Source organism: Oncorhynchus kisutch, linkage group LG20 (assembly GCF_002021735.2).
Source record: "Oncorhynchus kisutch isolate 150728-3 linkage group LG20, Okis_V2, whole genome shotgun sequence".
NCBI classification, from domain to species: Eukaryota; Metazoa; Chordata; class Actinopteri; order Salmoniformes; family Salmonidae; genus Oncorhynchus; species Oncorhynchus kisutch.
Window position 1 is genome coordinate 37,282,641 of NC_034193.2, and position 19,271 is coordinate 37,301,911.

The 19,271-nt window shown below is 44.7% G+C and overlaps 1 protein-coding gene across 5 annotated transcripts in view; it reads left to right on the forward strand.

The window, feature by feature from the left end:
- The window catches only part of LOC109875483 (phosphofurin acidic cluster sorting protein 2), a 101,039-nt gene that overhangs the window by 41,921 nt on the left and 39,847 nt on the right, over positions 1-19,271 (forward strand). For 4 of the 5 annotated variants that reach the window (XM_031799293.1, XM_031799291.1, XM_031799292.1 and 1 more), the window contains exons 3-8: positions 12,008-12,097; positions 12,409-12,534; positions 14,838-15,000; positions 15,676-15,767; positions 16,124-16,207; positions 18,142-18,201. In XM_031799293.1, coding sequence (XP_031655153.1) covers positions 12,008-12,097; positions 12,409-12,534; positions 14,838-15,000; positions 15,676-15,767; positions 16,124-16,207; positions 18,142-18,201 — 615 coding nt within the window. Of the gene's footprint in view, positions 1-5,523; positions 5,642-12,007; positions 12,098-12,408; positions 12,535-14,837; positions 15,001-15,675; positions 15,768-16,123; positions 16,208-18,141; positions 18,202-19,271 lie in introns of all 5 variants that reach the window. The other variant, XM_031799294.1, reaches the window with a different exon arrangement.

The following is a 19,271-nucleotide window of genomic DNA, read 5'->3' on the forward strand; positions in this document are numbered from 1 at the left end:
CCTGAAGTGTCCGTCAATATTTCCCACCGCTGCTCTGTTCTCAAGTAACTCTGTACTTCAGCATATTTCTGAGAACACCATTCAGGTCTACTCCTTTCTTCCTGTGTTGATTGTGATGGCTAGCTAGCGCCTGGCTCGACTTGTCAGAAAAGGGACTTAAATGGCCACATCTGATCCTCTGATGACAGCATGTTGAGCAGCAACACAAAATAACCAAATGTTACGGCGTACGCAGGAGTTAAGACGGGTCTCGACTGCTCTTTATTCCCCATTGACAGGAGGAAAAAGAGTGTGAAGAATGTTTGTTCTTGGTCACTCTGTATCTCTAGCAACTGAACTCAGAAGATTGTCGCGGTTTTGTTCCGAATGTTAAAACCCGATAATAGATACTTGTTTTTGGACCTTTCAGTTTTTTGAACGCCTTCCGAAATTCGTTAATTTTATTGTCATTGAGCTAGCCAATAGCTTTGGTTGCAGACGTGTCTGAAGCCGACACCTACCTACTCACTTAGTTGTCAGGACCCATGGGGCTACTCTTGGAAGCCACATGTCTTTTCTTCCTGCTCTAGTATCAATTTGCATTAATTTCTTGAAGTAGCTAGCACATCTTTTTAGTTTGCTGAGTCACCATGAGAGGAATGCATGTCCGAATACAGATTTATTTATACAGAGTTTTATTTTCCTCACAAACTTTCCTTCTCCCTTTCATCTCTAAAGACTGAATGTATTGTGATGCTGAACGTTTGAAGGGGTATTTTAGTACAGCTGTGTGCGACTGCACATTAGACGTTAGATGCTGACTGCTGCTCTTGTCTTGTTAACAATTAGCCTGTTGCATTTACAGTCAATTAATTTGGATGTGAAGCTAGCCTCCCACGAGAACTAAACGGTCAGCATGAAAAGTTAGTGAAGCGCTAACTGACCGTGATAGAAAGAAAATACGCTTTTCCCCCGTTTTTTTTCTTTTCTGCATGTCATTAGCCGTGTCCGAATTCTGGCTTGACAACTACTTACTTAAACTGCATACATATTAATCGTACTATGTACTATTTAGCACATACTGTTTAGTAAAAAGTATGCTGTGGTATGCCACGGCCACAAGTGCACCTGGGAACTTGGAAACAAAATGAGCTCAGACTGGGGAAAATCGTGATGTTGGTGATCTTCAGCTCTAGTAGGATGCCGAGTTTCGTCTGAGTTGGATGACTGTTAAAAAATATTTTTCCCAGTCGGAGCATGGTTTTTCAGATTTCCCTGTTGTCTTGAATTCACCAACAGATATTGCTTCGCATATGGATCGTCTGTAGCTCCACCCAGTGCTCTTTCACTCCAGCGGAGTGCGGAGTGTTGTTAGCTGAGTAGCATTTGGAAAAACGTATTTGGAGTAGGGATGCACGATATATCGGTGAACGTTTGGACGATATTAGCTAAAAATGCTGACATCGGCCTGATGTCTAGTTTAACGCCGATGTGCAAAACCGATGTCAAAGCTGACGTGCATACCTATATAATGTATTTTGGTGTATAATGTTATTTTGGTGTTGGTGTATAAGTGTTATCTCATTATTTTCCCGGACAGTTTTAGTCCTGTGTATTTTGGACGGGTGGTTTCATACGCCCTAGAGTTGACATGTCCATGTCTCCGCTGTCGTTGGAATAAATAGATTCATTTACGATATTACCTGCTCTCTGCGTTTGACTCCTCCACCGCACCATTTATAGAAGTCATAACAGAAGCCTGCACCACCTATGGAGTCAGCAGGAGCAGCAACCACCCCTCTCCCAACTATGAAGAGTGTGTACATCATACAGCTGTCCTCCATCGGATCGGTTCAGCGATGGACCAGATGTTGGAGAGGTTGGAGCGATGGGAGAGGAGTGGTCTACCCCAGCTCCCCCACAGACGACGCCACCTACTCCACCTACGTCGTCCTCTGGGTCCAGCACATTGCGTCTCTCAACCCCCGAGGGAGTACGATGGAGCGGCGGCTGGGTGCCAGGGATTTTTGCTCCAGCTCCACCTCTACCTGGCTACCGTGCGTCCGGCTCCCTCGGTGAGGAGAGTGTGAGCCTCCTCGTCTCCTGTTTGACGGGTAGGGCCCTGGACTGGGCCAACGCTGTCTGGAACAGCCCAGACTCGGCTCGGGACCACTACCCGGAGTTCACCCGCCACTTTCGAGCTGTGTTCGACCACCCACCAGAGGGAAAAGCGGCGGGTGAGCGACTGTTCCACCTCAGACAGGAGATGAGGAGTGCGCAGGACTTCGCGTTGGAGTTCAGGACCCTGGCTGCTGGTGCTGGGTGGAATGACAGGGCCCTGATGGACCATTACCGTTGCAGTCTCCAGGAGGACGTCCGCTGGGAGCTAGCTTGTCGGGACACAACTCTCTCCCTGGATGAACTGATAAACATGTCGATTCGACTGGACAACTTGCTAGCTGCCCGCGGGCGTTCAGAAGGGGTCCTGTCAATTCCACCTTCCAGTCCTCCCGCTCCAACTCCGATGGAGTTGGGAGGAGCTGCATCTAGGGAGACCGGAGGAGGAGGCTCCTCCTGCGCCTATTGTGGCCAGAGAGGACACACTTCGGACCGGTCCTGGAGGAGTTCCTCTGGGAGTCGAGCTGGCAGGCAGAACACTTCTCGGCCACCCCAGGTGAGTAGGCACAAAACTCACCCAGAGCTCCCCGTTTTTTCCCTCTCTTCAGCATAAGGCGCTAGTCGATTCAGGCGCAGCTGGGAGTTTTATGGATCGCGGACTCGCCCGTAAATTGGGTATTCCCTAAGTGCAGATAGACCCACCTGTCCCCGTGCACTCCTTAGATAGCCGACCGTTAGGGTCAGGGCTGGTCAGGGAGGCCACGATTCCGCTGGACATGGGTAACGCAGGGGGATCATAGGGAGAAGATCAGTTTCTACCTTATTGATTCACCTGGGTTTCCAGTGGTGTTGGGGGTTCCCTGGCTGGCTATTCACAATCCCCTCATTTTCTGGAAACAGGGGGCTCTTCAGACGAGTGTTCGGGTAGGTGTATAGGAGTTTCCATCGGTGCCACGACGGTGGAGAGTCCAGACTAGGTTTACACCATTCCCCCAGAATATGCCGATTTGGCTATCGCTTTTAGTAAGAAAAAAGCGACCAAATTACCACCCCATCGACGGTGGGATTGCGTGATAAACCTCCAGGAGAACGCTGCACTTCCCCGGAGTCACGTGTACCCACTGTCACATGAGGAGACGTTGGCTATGGAGACATATGTCACGGAAGCTCTGAGACAGGGGTACATTCGGCCCTCCATGTCACCCGTCTCCTCAAGTTTCTTTTTTGTGAGGAAAAAGGAGGGAGGTCTGCGTCCATGCATTGATTATCGAGGTCTCAATTCGATCACAGTGAGATTTAGTTATCCGCTACCTCATCGCTACGGCGGTGGAATCATTCCACGGACCGCGTTTCTTCACAAAACTGGACCTCAGGAGCGTGTATAATCTGGTGCGTATTCGGGGAGGAGACTAGTGGAAAACAGCGTTTAGTACCACATCAGGCCACTATGAGTACCTCGTCATGCGGTATGGGTTGAAGAATGCTCCAGCCGTCTTCCAATCCTTTGTAGATGAGATTCTCAGAGACTTGCACGGGAAGGGTGTGGTAGTCTATATTGATGGCATCTTGATTTATTCTGCCACACGCGCCGCGCATGTCTCCCTGGTGCGCAAGGTCCTTGGGCGACTGCTGGAGCATGACCTATACGTCAAGGCTGAGAAATGTGTGTTCTCCAAACAAGCCGTTTCCTTCCTGAGTTATCGCATTTCCAGCTCGGGGGTAGTGATGGAGTGTGACTGCGTTAACGCCGTGCGTAATTTGCCGACTCCGACCACGGTAAAGGAGGTGCAGCGGTTTTTAGCGTTTGCCAATTACTACCGGAGGTTTATCCGGGGTTTTGGCCAAGTAACGGCGCCCATTACCTCAATGCTGAAGGGGGGCCGGTGCGTCTGCGGTGGTCGGCAGAGGCTGATGGAGTCTTCAACCAGTTGAAGGCGCTGTTCACTGAAGCTCCCGTGTTGGTGCATCCGGACCCTTCGTTAGCATTCATAGTGGAGGTGGATGCGTCCGAGGCTGGGGTTGGAGCCGTACTGTCTCAGCGCTCGGGCACGCCACCGAAGCTCCGTCCCTGCGCTTTCTTTCCTAAGAAGCTGGGTCCGGCGGAGCGGAATGATGTGGGGGACCGGGAGTTACTAGCTATGGTAAAGGCCCTGAAGGTGTGGAGACACTGGCTAGAGGGGGCTAAACACCCTTTCCTCATCTGGACTGACCACCGCAATCTGGAGTATATTCGAGCAGCGAGGAGACTGAATCCGCGTCAGGCTAGGTGGGCCATGTTCTTTACACGCTTTAGATTTACGATCTCTTATAGACCAGGTTCCCTTAACACTAAGGCCGACGCGCTGTCCCGTCTCTATGACACCGAGGACCGGTCCATCGATCCCACTCCCATCCTTCAAGCCTCTCGGCTGGTGGCCCCGGTGGTATGGGAGGTGGACACGGACATCGAGCGGGCGTTGAGGGTTGAACCTGCGCCTACACAGTGTCCGACCAGTCGTAGGTACGTGCCGCTTGGTGTCCGTGATAAATTGATTCGGTGGGCTCACACACTACCGTCTTCGGGTCATCCGGGGATTGATAGGACAGTGCGGGGTCTTAGGGGGAAATACTGGTGGCCCACCTTAGCTCTATGTCTCTTCCTGTTCGGTATGCGCTCAGAGTAAGGCTCCTAGGCATCTGCCTAGAGGGAAGTTACAACCCCTCTCGGTTCCACAACGGTCATGGTCCCATCTCTCGGTAGATTTCCTTACTGATCTTCCCCCATCTCAGGGGAACACTACCGTTCTGGTCGTTGTGGATCGGTTCTCTAAGTCCTGCCGTCTCCTCCCATTGCCTGGTCTCCCTACGGCCCTACAGACTGCAGAGGCTCTATTTACCCACGTCTTCCAGCACTACGGGGTTCCAGAGGACATCGTATCTGATCGGGGTCCCCAGTTCACGTCCCGGGTTTGGAAGGCGTTTATGGAGCGTCTGGGGGTCTCGGTCAGCCTTACCTCTGGTTATCACCCCGAAAGTAATGGGCAGGTGGAGAGAGTAAACCAGGAAGTGGGTAGGTTTCTGAGGTCGTATTGCCAGGACCGGCCAGGAGAATGGGCGAGGTACGTCCCGTGGGCAGAGTTGGCCCAGAACTCACTTCGCCATTCATCCACGAATATGTCGCCATTCGAATGCGTACTGGGCTACCAGCCGGTCCTGGCTTCGTGGCATCAGAGTCAGACCGAAGCTCCTGCGGTGGAGGAGTGGGTACAGCGCTCTAGAGAGACCTGGCGGGCAGTCCAGGATTCTCTCAGGCAGGCCAGTGAACGGCAGAAAAGAAACGTTGACCTTCACCGCAGTGAGGCCCCGCTGTTCGCACCAGGGGACAGGGTCTGGCTCTCGACCCTCTTACTATCGCATTAACCCCTCGTTTCATGTGTCTCTCCTCAGGCTGGTGGTAGCTGGCCCCCTACAAGACGGTGAGGTACCGGAGGTCCCTCCATCCCCTCTGGACATTGAGGGGTCCTCGTCGTACACCGTACGAGCTATTCTGGACTCGAGACGCCGGGTGAGGGGCCTGCAGTACCTCGTGGACTGGGAGGGGTACGGTCCGGAAGAGGGGTGCTGGGTACCGGAGAGGAACATTTTAGATCCTTCCCTCTTGAGGGATTTTCACCGCCTCTGCCCGGATCGCCCCGCGCCTCGTCCTCCGGGTCGTCCTCGAGGCCGGGGTTGGCGCACTGCGGGAGCCGCCCGTCAGGGGGGGGTACTGTCATGAATCTCGCCGAAGATGGTGCCTCTTCCTGTTCGGGCGGCGCCCGGCGGTCGTCGTCGCCGGCCTATTAGCTGCCATCGATTCCCTTTCCGTTTGTTTCTGTTTATTGGGTTTAATTGGGTACACCTGTTTTGAGTTATTGTTGTTTGTAGGCTATTTAAGGGCACTAGGCCAGCTGGGTATTTGTGCGGGCTTGTTCTCTGTTATTTTTGGTGTTGGTGTATAAGTGTTATCTCATTATTTTCCGGACAGTTTTCGTCCTGTGTATTTTGGACGGGTGGTTTCATACGCCCTAGAGTTGGCATGTCCATGTCTCCGCTGTCGTTGGAATAAATAGATTCACGTATGATATTACCTGCTCTCTGCGTTTGACTCCTCCGCCGCACCATTTATAGAAGTCGTAGCAAGGACAGCACAAATGGTCATTTTTTTACGATAAATTCCGTCGTTATATTCGCCCAACATGACTACAAATGATCTAATAAGTTACCTGTAGACTTGGTCCAAACATTTCAAACAACTTTCCTAATCCAACTTTAGGTATTTTAAAACGTAAATAATCTCTCAAATTTAAGACGAAATAAATTGTGTTCAATTGCAGATAAAATGAAAGTGGAGCGAGCTCCAGGTCGCGCGCCCCAAACAAAACAGTCCACTTGGCTCGACACACAGAAAGGAAAGGGCTACTTCTTCATTACTCAAAAGAAAAACATCAACCAAGTTCTAAAGACTGTTGACATATAGTGGAAGCCATAGGAACTGCAAACATATGCCTCAGAAATCTAGATTCCCATAGAAAACCAATTGAAAACACAGTGAACTAAAACAAAAAAAGTCCTGGATGGTTTGTTCTCGGGGTTTCGCCTGCCAAATAAGTTCTGTTATACTCAGACATTATTTTAACAGTTTTAGAATCTTTAGTGTTTTCTATCCAAATCTACCAATTACATGCATATCCTAGCTTCTGGGCCTGAGTAGAAGGCAGTTTACTTTGGGCACACTTTTCATCCGGACGTCAGAATAACGCCCCATATCCCAAAGACGTTAACGGCAAGATAATTTAATGAATTGCCCCTGACAATAAACCATTCTCTGTCGTGGGTGATGTTGGCTTTTGCCGACTGGTCGAACACCAGTACACACTACCAAGTGCGCTATTTTTCAGATGTTGCCCTACTGCAGTTACACAGTGATGGCGTCACTGCAATTAGCTTCACGACTGACATGTGGACCAACGATATCAGCCTGCTGAGTCTGACAGCACAGTGGGTCGTCAAGGATTTCGTACTGAGGAAAGTCTTATTGCATGAATATGCTGGTTGTCATACCGCTGCTGCCATTTCAATGTTATTTGAGAAGATGTTTGAAACATGAACACACTTGCCTGCTCCAGTCAAACAACTGACTCAAAAAATAAGCTCATCAACTGCGCCCGCAGCAGACGTGATACTCTCTGTCATGGCATTGAAACGCCTGCTCAACAAAACTGGCGACACAGGCTGTGAACAAGCGATTTGGTGGCATTCTCTTTACTGTGTCACCACCATGCCCGATGCCATGTTTGATGCAGACAAGAAACGGGGTTTACGTGAAATGTTGCATACACAGCTGGACAAGATGGAAACAGTGTGCACCGAGGAAGAGAGGCCACAGACAAACAAGAGCTGAAACTTCACTGCTTGACCTGTATGATGAAATCTGTGTTGAGAATGAAACAACTGAACAAATGAACAACAAAACAGCACAGCAAGTAAGTGAAAGAAATAGGTTTTGATCATGTTTTACTGGTAATGGCGACATACGTAAAAGCCAACAAAATAACTTTTTGGTCAGTGTGTGTGTGTGTGTGTGTGTGTGTGTGTGTGTGTGTGTGTGTGTGTGTGTGTGTGTGTGTGTGTGTGTGTAACCTTTATTTAACAAGGCAAGTCAGTTAAGAACAACTTCTTATTTACAATGACGGCCAATCCCAGACGACGCTGGGCCAATTGTATGCCGCCCTATGGGGCTCCCAATCACGACTGAATGTGTTACAGCCTGGATTCAGACTAGGGACTGTAGTGACGCCTCTTGCACTGAGATGCAGTGCCTTAGACCGCTGTGTGTGTGTGTGTTAACTATTTAACTGTACTAGAATGCTTAAAAGGCCGCAAAATGTTTTTATTTCAGTTATCAGTATCATTTTTTGGGTGCAAGGAAATATCGGAATGTAATATCGGTGCATCACTAATTTGGAGTAAACTCGAGTTAACCATAGGTGTAAGCATGCATCAATTGAAGAGTCACCTGAAGCTTGAGAGGAATGGGGAGATGCAGTAGAGGAATGATGCAGAGAGCTCGTAATGAGGGCGACTGTCTAGCTACTACTCTGAACTGTGTGTGGGGAGCTTTCTGGTGCCCAGAGCTGCTGAGGAATCACGCAAGTGGATGTCAGACATTGTGACGGAGAAGTCCAGTGGCTACACGACTCGGGCTGGTTCCCAGAGTAGCTAGCCCTCTACAAGATCATCACCAGAGTCCATCTTCATCAACCATATCCCTAACCACCTTCTTCTGATCAAGCCAGCAATCAAAGGCTTGGCCTCTCTTAGTTAATCTAGCCAACTATAGCTAGGTTACAAATGATAATGTATTGCACCTGCAATAACATGGCTCAGATGTGCGAGGGCATCCTTTTTATGTTGAAAGTATTTATTTTATTGATTTATTTCACCTTTATTTAACCAGGTAGGCAAGTTGAGAAAAAGTTCTCATTTACAATTGCGACCTGGCCAAGATAAAGCAAAGCAGTTCGACAACATACAACAACAGAGTTACACATGGAGTAAAACAAACATACAGTCAATAATACAGTAGAAAAATAAGTCTATATACAGTGTGAGCAAATGAGGTGAGAGAAGGGAAGTAAAGGCAAAAAAGGCCATGGTGGCCAAGTAAATACAATATAGCAAGTAAAACACTGGAATGGTAGATATGCAGTGGAAGAATGTGCATGGTAGAGATATAAATAATGGGGTGCAAAGGAGCAAAATAAATAAATAAATAAATACAGTAGGGGGAGAGGTAGATGTTTGGGCTAAATTATAGATGTACATGTGCTTAAAGCTAGTGAGGGAGATAAGTGTTAGCAATTTCAGAGATTTTTGTAGTTCGTTCCAGTCATTGGCAGCAGAGAACTGGAAGGAGAGGCGGCCAAAGGAAGAATTCGTTTTGGGGGTGACCAGAGAGATATACCTGCTGGAGTGTGTGCTACAGGTGGGTGCTGCTATGGTGACCAGCGAGCTGAGATAAGGGGGGACTTTACCTAGCAGGGTCTTGTAGATGACCTGGAGCCAGTGGGTTTTGCAACGAGTATGAAGCGAGGGCCTGCCAACGAGAGCGTACAGGTTGCAGTAATGGGTAGTACAGTGCCTTGCGAAAGTATTCGGCCCCCTTGAACTTTGCGACCTTTTACCACATTTCAGGCTTCAAACGTAAAGATATAAAACTGTATTATTTTGTGAAGAATCAACAACAAGTGGGACACAATCATGAAGTGGAACGACATTTATTGGATATTTCAAACTTTTTTAACAATTCAAAAACTGAAAAATTGGGCGTGCAAAATTATTCAGCCCCTTTACTTTCAGTGTAGCAAACTCTCTCCAGAAGTTCAGTGAGGATCTCTGAATGATCCAATGTTGACCTAAATGACTAATGATGATAAATACAATCCACCTGTGTGTAATCACGTCTTTACAGTGTCCCAGAACTCTTTTGAGTTTGTGTTGTAGAAAGCAAATTTCTCCTTAAAAAAGCTAGCCTTGGCTTTTCTAACTGCCTGTGAATATTGGTTTCTAGCTTCCCTGAAAAGTTGCATATCACGGGGGCTGTTCGATGTTAATGCAGAACGCCACAGGATGTTTTTGTGTTGGTTAAGAACCAAGGGCTATATCTGTTCCTGGTTCTACATTTCTTGAATGGGGCATGCTTATTTAAGATGGTGAGGAAGGCATTTTTTTTAAATAACCAGGCATCCTCTACTGACGGGATGAGATCAATATCCTTCCAGGATACCCCGGCCAGGTCGATTAGAAAGGCCTGCTCGCTGAAGTGTTTCAGGGAGCGTTTGACAGTGATGAGTGGAGGCCGTTTGACCGCTGACCTATTACGGACGCAGGCAATGAGGCAGTGATCGCTGAGACCTTGGTTGAAATGTTGAAAGTATAACAGTAGATGTACCAATTTTTTTATTTTTTATTATTTCAAACAAGAAACACTTTTTTAAATGAGAACAGAAATCCACTTTGGGTTTATGAAAAGGACATCCTCAAAAATGGTACAAAATGAATAAATGAATATCTATAAATAAAATATATACAAAATACATAAATCTACTGCTTAATCAAATCAAAGCTTCTTGGTCCCGTACACAGACTTGCAAATGTTATCGCAGGTGCTGCCAAATGCTTGTGTTTCTAGCTTCAACAGTGCAGTAATACTTTGCAATACAAAACAATACACACATAATCCAAAAAGAAAGAAATTAAGAAATATCAGAACGAGCAATGTCAGAGTCCGAAAATGCACGTACCATAAAATGTTATATTTTGCATCATGCGCGATGGCGTTGTTTCCCGATATTCATTGATTTCAGTAGCGCAACCCCCCATATCTAAGCCAAGCAATAAAGAAAGGTTTGTAGTGAATTCCCATAAACATTCTCAATAGCCAGTTATTGCAGGATATCAAAGGATAACCAGTAATAACAGTATTTCAGTTCGACAAAACATGTTCTATTAAAACTGTAAATGGTACGTACAAATTCTACAGGCCCTTCCAAAGTAAAATTGCAGAGGTAAACTTACAGCATACTAAAAGATTTCAGCGATTAACATGAGTAACCACATAAATTGCATAATGTAGCATTTTTGCATGTATAATCGATATGAAATTACCAATATTAAGATACTAGCTAAATGTTTTGTGAAAGACACCCTGTTTTTGTCATTTTGTGATGTATTGTTGTTGTATTTCTGTGCATCTTGGGACAGAATAAAAGTTAAATGAAAGACGAGTGTTCACTAAAATAGGTTTCAGTAAAAAATAAAGAGAAGAGAAAATTAACTAAATAAATTACATTTAAAAAAGATACATGGGGAAAAAAATGTAATCTAACACAATCTCATTAAATTAACAGAAATTACACATCTTAATTTTCTTTCTCTTCAGTGAAGACTTAAAGTCGCATATCCAAAGTTTTAGAACACCAGTCATTCAAGGGTTTACTATTTACTATTTTCTACATTGTAGAATAATAGTGAAGACATCAAAACGATTAAATAACACATATGGAATCATGTAGTAATCACAACAAAATGTTAAACAATTCCAAATATATTTTATTTGATATTCTTCAAATAGCCACCCTTTGCCTTGATGACAGCGTTTGCACACTCTTGGCGTTCTTCATATATTCATTGATTTTGGTAGCGCATCCCTATATCTAATTGATCAGCTGTTGTCAAAACCAAAATTAGTATAACATCCAGGCATTTAAAGTATTCTTGATTTCGAAATGTCACATACCATAAAATGTCATTTTTTTGGATTCATGTATGGGTATTCAGACACGGCCACTGATACACGATGAAAGCAAGCTTGTATTGGGTATGGGGTGAGATGATAGAGCATGCTCGGAAAGAAATGACGTTGCCAACAGCAGCACCAGATATATTGAAATGAGCGAGATGCTCTCTCACAGTCACACACGGTATCTGTGCACGTGTTCGCATCACACTGTTCACAGCGTGACAGCGAGGGCACCAAAGAAATGCCTTGTGCTTCAGTGCTCTAAGTTGTTGCGGAAATTGATCCATTATGCTTTTTTGCTTTCTGTATCTACATCATATTGCTGAGTCTTCCTTTTAAATTGGCTGGATCAGTAGGTTACTGAGGTAACATGCAACTCCAAGACCCTGTCCAGAAACAACCCCTAAGCATCATTGGCAGACGCTCCTTCTTTGACACAGGGATGTGTGAGTTTTAGAATTGAGTTTCTATACACGTTTCTCAGGGGAAGGAGCATTGCAAAGTCAAAGTTTTTACCACCAAATGTCTTTGTTTCAGTCACCGTTACATCCCTAACTCTCTCTGTGCCTCTCTTTACATTTTCCTCCACAGGGCTCCAAGCGCATCTTGAGGTCCAATGAGTATGTACTTCCTCCAGATGGACTGATGGAGACTGACCTTGAGCTGACCTTCTCACTCCAGGTTAACACAGCTTTCAAAACGATTATATCATAGTATCAAAGAGTGATCCGTCACGTGACTGAAATGAAATAGCCAACGGTTGATGTACAGCGCTTTTTGCTAAAGTAATGGTAGTGCCTATGTAAACATCATACCCCCTTTTTAGTTCTAGTGTATTTCCCACACCTCATTTTGGCGTTCAAAGCCCATCTGAGGTGGCGGGTCGGAAGGCATCAAAGAAATGACTGTCTGAAGAAAAAAGTTGTCATGGTTACAGACATGATGTAAGGCGTGATGTAACCTCCTGTAATGCCCTTTTCTGTCCCCCCTAGTATCCCCACTTCCTCAAAAGGGACGCCAACCGATTGCAGATCATGCTGCAGAGGAGGAAGCGATATAAAAACCGCACCATCCTGGGGTATAAGACCTTAGCTGTGGGCGTCATCAATATGGCAGAGGTAAAGACAACAACTTAATATTTGTGACAATCTTTTAAAATCAGAACGGCATCAGCCCCCCTGAATGAGACGTTAGCTCCCCTATATGCAACGAAAGTCAAACTTTTAGGCGTCTCTAAAAAATGTTAATTTAACCATTCTCCTATTAATTTAAAATGCAGTGGTAAATATGCTTTACAGTGGTAAATATGCTTTACAGTGGTAAATATGCTTTACAGTGATAAATATGAAAATAAAATCTTCCTATGAAACAAACACCCCCACCTCTTTCTCATGGTTTAAACCATGTATTTCCATGTGGCGGCGCTGTCCATCCAGTAGTGCTGAATTTCGGCTTCAGATGAGCTCCTTTTCGCATAGATTTTCCTTTTGTACTTCCAAAAATGTTCCATTTGTTTGCCATACGTCCTTGATAAAAATAGCCTTCATTCCAATGCATTTAAGGTGTCCCGACTTTTCAGGCTACAAAGAAGCTCAATTTGCTCAATTTCGTTCCAATGCATTTAAGGTGTCCCGACTTTTCAGGCTACAAAAAAGCTCAATTTGTCAGCAATCGCAGAATCTCATTAGGCACACATTTTTGGTGTTTTGTAAGAGATGTTTATTTCCATTCATAAAATGGCGCGAGTATGTAGTTTGGATGCTGGAATTATTTTGGAATGGACGAACATGCCTACTTTTTGAAGAGATTTGTTTGACAATCGGATAAAAATATCATGACTGGTTGTGTTTATGCCACTTTTTGTTTATGCCACCATTTTACAGTTTAAATGATGTCTTTATTGTTAGGCGCGTGCACTCAAAACAGGTGTAATTCGCACTCTGGCAGGGCCCATACCTCAACACATACCCCAATACACACTCATACCTCAACACATAGCCAACCTTTATTGGTTTGCAGGAGGCATAGACAACTCCACCTAATCTGGTCTCAGAGCATTTCATATTAACTCCACTTATCCTGGTCTCTGAGCATTTCATATTATTCTGTTTGTAAATCCAAAACACTCCATTTAGTATATGTTTCGTGTGATATGCATTACTTTGTGGATGTCCATCATCAATTTCACATGATATGTTACACATTGCAATTTTTTTGATATGTTACTAATTGCAATTCGTATAGTATGTTTTGAATTTTCAATACATATATGTTACGAATTCCAATTTGTTGTGGTTAACATTGGCTAGGTGGCTAATGCTAATGTAAATCATAGCTAGGCTAGGGATTAGGGTTAAGGTTAGGTTAGGTTAGGAGGTTGGTTAGGAGTTAAGTTAAAGGGTTAGGGGAAGGGTTAGCTAACATGCTAAGTAGTTGCATGGTAGCTTAAAAGTAGTAAGTAGTAAGTTGCGTTAAGTAACCTTCTGTCTTATGTAACCATACCAAATGCAACACATCATACTAATTTGATTTACGTATATTATGTTACGTCTAGTCTATGAGATCAGGCTGCTCTACCAGTTCCAATTCAGAATCAATTTTTAGCAAGGTCTGTGCTAAGTTCAAAGTTGCCAAAGCAAGAAGGAACTAATTAACTGGCCATAACAAGGAACGGTAACCGAATGCATATAGTGAACAGAAGCGATAAACAGAAACCCATTATTTGAAATTGCCCCCGGATGTAGGCATGCTTCCCCATTCCTTCAATCACATTACAGGACTACCATAGCTACATTTCCTCAGGTCTCCATCCGCAATACACTCGCAATTAGTTTCACAATTTCGCCTCCGCAAACGGCTGAATAATACAGCATGTCGGGGAGAATGACAGAGAACATGTCATACTCCGGAGAGATGTGACTGTGTGAACAAAGTGCCGTCAGGCTTTGCCTTGGGTTTGAATGACAGCAGTGATTGGAGAACATTTGGGGCTTTCATTTCCGATGCAACCTGCCCCAGTGATTGATGGTTAATGAAACTCCAGGGCTGCCTCTCAAATGGCACCGTATGCGATTTGGTACACAGCCTAGAGCTTAGAGCGAACGTAGAGAAGTGCAGGGTGGTGGGAGTAGAGGCGTCGCTGTGATTGGGTTTCTGTCAAGGTGAGAGGCACAAATCCGATTTGGTGAGACATGGGGAGGAAAATTAAGCTTCCTCGTTTCTAAGAAAAACTGTGTGTGTGTGTGTTTGCAAATTTATGAATGTGTGTGCCTGCATGGGCTTGTGTTTATTTGTGTGTGTGTGTGTCTGTCGTGTGTGTGCCTGCATTAGCTCATGTATTTTACTCAGGTACTTGTTCTGTTTCAATGAACACAACACTTGTATGTCGCTCACACACTTCTCTGTCCTGACTTGGGTTTAGGTGATGCAGCATCCGACAGATGGAGCCCAGATCCTGGGTCTCCATAGCAACGTGAAGGAGGTGCCGGTGCGTGCGGCCGAGCTCAGCGTGTATTCCCTGTCCAGTCAGCCCATTGACCATGAGGACGGCAGCGGGCAGCCAGGGACCAAGGCCAAAGCCTTAGGTGGGGACCTTGAAACCAGTGCCTGTCATCAAGTGTTTGGCTCGCATGCTGACAAAAGCTGTTGTTTTTGCCATAATGTTATTTAATTGCATAAAGTATCCTTGTCCAGGTCTCCTGCCCTAAGGGCCATTCTGGCTATCTCTTGTTTTTGTAGCATGAGTAAGCTTGATGTACAAGTACACCCCCTGGACTATCGCAGGGCTTTTAATTGCATAAAAAGTGCATATTTACATTGCACTTAGCCTGACAGTCGCGTGAGTGAAACCATTTCCTCTGCATTTATCCCCCCCCACCCCACTTTTCTCCCCAATTTCAATCTTGTCTCAACTCTGCAACTCCTCAACGGGCTCGGGAGGCAAAGATGGAGTCATGCGTCCTCTGAAACATGACACGCCAAACCCCGCTTAACACCCGCCTGCTTAACCAGAAAGCCAGCCGCACAAATTTGTCGGCGGAAACACCATTCAGGCGCCCGGCCCGCCATAAGGAGTCGCTAGAGCATAAATGAGCCAAGTAAATTAGAGGCATTTGAACTTACTTGACCTCTTTTTAGCTCACAGCCTCCGAGTGGAGCAATGGGACTAGCCCCTTAAAATCCATGCTAAATTCTCCAAAGTTTAACAGTGAGTGAATGGAGAATTGACATGTAGCTTATGCTCCTGTCTTTCACCTCAGATCGCTCCCCGGATATGGACAACTACTCAGAGGATGACGACGACAGCTACTCCTCGGAGCAGGAAGCTAGCGACGATGCTGTTCAACCAGTGGTGAGACACAGTACATCTTACAGTTTGCTGTTGGGATGTATCTCCAGTTCGAATTATCTGTAATGAATATTTGCAGCCACACAACCCAAAATACACACTGTATACCAATACAGTAAATCCCTGCATACTACTTTTCCTGGGTTCTAGTTGTAGTTATAGACCAAAATGTCATTGTCTTAGTGTTTCTCAATCTATAACTCACAGACCTGCACTTTATTGTTCTAGCCCAGCATTAACATACCTGATTCCACTAATCTTGATGATCAAGCGGGTTAGTGCTGGGCTGGAACAAAAAGGTACATTCCCATGGGTTGTAAAACACTGCTCTCTATGACACAAAACTCTCTCTTTTGTAGGACCTGTACGATGAGGATGAGGATGTGCAAAGGAAGCCAAAGAAAAACCGGAGGAAAATGATTCGTACAACATCCATGACAAGGGTAAGGATGGGGGAGCCTCCCTATATCAACAACTTTACAATGTGGTTGGATAAATTCATTGAAATACACATCAAACCTAGCTTGTTAGTTTATTTTAGTGCTAGAATGGGAATAGCCCCAGCATAGAGCCCTGAGTGGCCGCGCTTCTCCTCCAGGCCTGCCACTCAGAAGAAATGCCATTCTGCGCAGAGACTTAAGAGATTTGAACTTCACTGAGTTCGCCCCATTAGTTTGCGCTATATAGATTAAAGCTTTTTCTGCGATTGAATCAACATTATATTAGCCCCTTTTCAATGCAACTAACCAAAACAAATCTAACTTTGCAAGATTGAGTCTGTGATTTTGTTGTAGGCAGAGCTGGAGCACAACGGAGTAGAGTTCTATTGGCAGGGGTAGCCCACGAGCGGAAACGGAATAAAGCGAAGCACAGGCAAATTCTTAGAGGAAAACCTGCTTCAATCTGCTTTCCATCAGACACTGGGAGACAAATTCACCTTTCAGCAGGACAACCTAAAACTCAAGGCCAAATATACACTGGAGTTACCAATACGACATTGAAGGTTCCTGAGTGGCCTGGTTTTGACTTAAATCGGCTTGAAAATGTATGGCAAGACTTGAAAATGACTGCCTAGCAATGATCAACAACCATCTTGACAGAGCTTGAAGTGTTAAAAAATATGAATAGGCAAATGTTGTACAATCCATGTGTACAAAGCTCTTAGAGAATTACCCAGAAACACTCACAACTGTAATCACTGCCAAATGTGATTGATAGATCATTAAAAAAGTGCCATTAATTTCATTTGAATCCCAATTTGTAGCATAACAAAATGTGGAAATGTCAAGGGGTATGAATACTTTCTGAAGGCACTGTAAGTACAAACTACATTTAAATGCAATCAAGTTTTTCGGTCCCAATTCCTTGCTCCTGATAACTGCGTGCTCAGGTTTAGTGTGTGTGCTGTCTAGAAAGTTCCAAGCCAGTGCAAATGGGTGCAGTCAACAAAGAGCCGACTGTAATCTCTTTAAGGTGTGTCTGTGTTAGGTCTGCTCCTCAGTCTTGTTCTTTTCTGGGATGGCACAGAAGATGTCTCCAGTCTGCTAAATCCTAAATCCTTTGCTAAGCAGTAGTGACAGGAGAGTTGTCCTGGAATGAGTTCAACATCCACTTTTAGACCAAAACCCTGTGTAGATGACGCAGACTAAAACACCAACTAAGGATACAAATTAAGCAGGCACCAACACGCACAAACTGAGACCCGCACATGGGAGCTGGTAACACACACACACAAACATAAATCACAAATAACACACACTATCAAATCCTTTTCCCTGGGCCCGGGTATTTGCTTCAAGCGATAATCCTTGGTGTTGTTAATAATGACACGTCTGGCTCTCTCCAATGACCTAATGTGCATTTGGTGAATCATGCAACACGCCACGGTCACTTAAGGTCACCGAGGTCGAAGCCACTAAGCCATGTGAACATTAACTGACTTTTAATGGTGTAGCCAAGTACACTTGAGATGCTGTCACTCTTCAGATAAGAATATTAATAGGAATAGGGTGAAATTGTCCCTAGACATTGATTTTGGTTCTGTTTTGCATTTTCCCAATGAATTAATATTGTTAGGATTGGAGGAAGGGAAGCTTATCCTAGATCTTTACCTAGGGGATACTCCACATCGGAGCGTAATAACATTTGGCTGTGAAGACTAGACACAAGGTATATTGTGTTAACTTCACTGTGATTTATTGCGCTCTCAACAACTTTGTTGGTTACACTGACGTCTCTGAAAGATTAGCTTACGTCATGGCGTCAGCTAATGGGGATTCTAATAAAAAATGTAGTTCTTTGTGTAGTCTTGTTGACATCAAACTCTTTCTTTCTCTTCCTCACTCTATTTCTCCCTCTCTCTCAACCTCCTTTACAGCAACCCAATTTCAAACAGAAGTTTGTGGCCCTGTTGAAGAGATTCAAAGTGACGGATGAGGTTAGTATTGCATGTTTCAACTGTTCTGTTTTATAGGAATAACAAGCTGCAGTGGATTCATCTGCCACTGCTTCTAAGTGCTTGTAGAATACTACAAGGTTCATAAAGTGGTATTTGATTGTCCCTGTTGGAGAACCATTTCTTGTTTTCAGGTAGAACTTTCACCCAACGAAGAACCCTCAAAGAATAATTTTGTGAAAAAGTTATACCAACCAAAAAGGCTTCTCCTACTACAGTGCTGGGACAGCTGAAGAACCCTTGGTTCTAGGTAGCCTCTTTTTTCAAAAAGTATATACCATTAGATCTGTTAATGACGTCCCAAATATATGGAGGTTATTGACTTTGACCCTTTCTGTTTACAGATCCATTTAATTGATTTAGGTGTGTTAGCTAGGCCCACTGATCAATAATGACAAAGCTCCTGGCATTGACAACTTAGATGGAAGGCTACTGAGGATGGTAGCTGACTCTATAGCCACTCCTATCTATCATATTTTTTATCTGAGCCTAGAGGAAAGTCTTTGTCCTCAGGCCTGCAGGGAAGCCAAAGTAATTCCGCTACCCAAGAGGGGTAAAGCTGTCTTTACTGGTTCTAACAGCAGACCTATAAGCTTGCTGCCAGCTCTTAGCAAACTGTTGGAAAAAATTGTGTTTGACCAAATACAATGCTATTTCTCTAAACAAATTAACAAAATACTTTCAGTTTGCTTATAAAGAAGATCACTCAACATGTACTGCACTGACACAAATGACTGATGATTGGTTGAAAATAAATTGATAATAAGAAGATTGTGGGAGCTGTATTGTTAGATTTCAGTGCAGCCTTTGATATTACTGTCCATAACCTGTTGTTGAAAAAACGTATGTGCTATGGCTTTTCAACCTCTGCCATAATGTGGATTCAGAGCTCTCGATCTAATAGAACTCATAGGGTTTTCTTTAATGGAAGCTTCTCTAATGTCAAACATGTAAACTGTGGTGTACCGCAGGGCAGCTCTCTAGGCCCTCTACTCTTTTCTATTTTACCAATGACCTGCCACTGGCATTAAACAAAGCATGTGTGTCCATGT